At 38.5% G+C, this 1,827-nt stretch overlaps 1 protein-coding gene across 3 annotated transcripts in view; it reads left to right on the top strand.

Moving 5' to 3' along the window:
* Positions 1-657: 657 nt before the first annotated feature.
* The window catches only part of LOC105230472 (cadherin-99C), a 575,298-nt gene continuing 574,128 nt past the window's right edge, over positions 658-1,827 (top strand). The window contains exons 1-2 of one of the 3 annotated variants that reach the window (XM_049448689.1): positions 658-778; positions 1,338-1,463. In XM_049448689.1, coding sequence (XP_049304646.1) covers positions 1,431-1,463 — 33 coding nt within the window. In that variant the 5' untranslated portion in view covers positions 658-778; positions 1,338-1,430. Of the gene's footprint in view, positions 779-1,026; positions 1,066-1,337; positions 1,464-1,827 lie in introns of those variants that run through there. The other 2 variants (XM_049448685.1, XM_049448688.1) reach the window with 2 other exon arrangements.

The following is a 1,827-nucleotide window of genomic DNA, read 5'->3' as shown; positions in this document are numbered from 1 at the left end:
TTAACTTCATCCTTCAATGTTTTGATTTAGTATGCACTGACTAGGAGATATTTAGTATGTGTAGTCATTGAAATTTTATCCAAAAGTAACTGTCCAATTTCCTATAATATAGCCAGTTGATTTAGCCATATCCGTCTGTCTATTTATACTCGAGGAAATGTAGATTTTAAATTTATCTCAATTTCTTTTACATTTAAGAAGCCGATCATTTGTCGAAACCGATATCAGTCACTACTACTTTCACATAAAGTGAATGATCGAAATCAAGCGCCTGTATGGAAGACTTTTCTATTTGAGAGGACTTTTTAATTTTCCGAAAATTGACATAGATTAGTGGCCAAGTTTTTACAACCCTCGAACAAATTGTTTCAATTGGTCTATAATAGCATACAGCTGTCACTAAAGCTTGCCGATAACCAAGGCGAAAATATATATTTAAGCCCTTTTGTGATTTGAAAAATTACCCTGTTAAGGGCATTATTTTGTCGGTGCAGCGGAAATTAACGTTTTTTTTTTGTTTTAAATATTTTTATGTTTTATATTATCGCTTGTTGTTTATTCACTAACCGCTACTGCACCGTTTGTTTATGTATTTACAGTTATTGGCCAACAAACCACGCCGCCGGAGTTGCCAATTTATGGTGATACGTACACGGAAATTGCACTGGATCTAGTCTTTCCAAAGGGGAATCCAACATTCCTGCTGGACGGCGAAAAATTGCAGCTGCTGCAGGCGCTCGATCGCGATGAGGAGAATCTGAGTCACATTGTCTTTCAGGTGAGTGCACGAAAACGACCACGAGCTAAGCTAATAGAACAAAGCTGAGCTGAAACTATAGACAAGCAGCGTGAGCGACGTGCTGAAGGCGGCTGGCTTGCGGTAAAATGTGGTTTACACTAGCAAGAACAACAAAAATAAATGCACATTTAGAAATGTATGTGTGTAGAGGAAAAAAGCACGCGGTGACTTGGCGCTGTGAGATTTTTTTGTGGTGAAATGCAAATTTTTTATGGCCAAATTTTACAGTTGCACGCCACAAAATGTGCCGGCCGGACAATAAAAATGTAAGTAAAAGTATGTAGAAGACTTAGCAAATAAACTGGAATATGCAAACGTTTGCCATTTCTGCCATTTGGCGTGCAGCGAGACAGTTTCTTTAGCACATCTTCTGCTTATGCAAACCACCAACGGAGTGCTTCCCTGTTTCGGTGTGTGTGTGTGTGTGTTATTTCTAGTTTGTTTATTTAAAACTATTGAGCGCTTTCATTAACTTATTTACATTTTATTGGTTATTTTTAATTTTATTTGAATTTTTTCTCATTTCGCTGCACCACAGGTTTCCTGTTCGATTCGCAACGCAACCAATAAGCGACGCAGCATTCCGATTATTGTGCGCGTATCTGATGTCAACGACAATGCGCCGCGCTTCATGAACACACCCTATGAGGTCACCGTGCCGGAGGTAAGCAATGAACAATCTCTATGCAATTACAAAAACAAGCAACACCATGCTGCCATCAGTGTGTGTGTGTGTAGAAATATTGGCAAAAAGCGCAGAAGAAAATTAAAACTTTCGTAAATCTAAAAAAAAAAAACATTTTTTTTGTATTTTCGCTTTATTTGCAAACTTAAGCAGTCGCTAGTTGGCTTCTTCGCCGCAATCTTGATAAGCTGCTTAGCGGGAAGCGACCTGCGTCGGCGCACCGGCTCACCATGTCGCTGCATTATCGCGAAGCGAAATTTAATTTCTTTATTTTTTACTTCACAATATGTAGAAAGATAAAACAGCAACAGCAACAAAAAACGATCTCGCTAGAATTAAACCA

Source organism: Bactrocera dorsalis, chromosome 2 (genome assembly GCF_023373825.1).
Source record: "Bactrocera dorsalis isolate Fly_Bdor chromosome 2, ASM2337382v1, whole genome shotgun sequence".
NCBI classification, from domain to species: domain Eukaryota; kingdom Metazoa; phylum Arthropoda; class Insecta; order Diptera; family Tephritidae; genus Bactrocera; species Bactrocera dorsalis.
The sequence above is the reverse complement of the archived record's forward strand: the minus strand, read 5'-3'. Positions and strand labels throughout refer to the sequence as shown.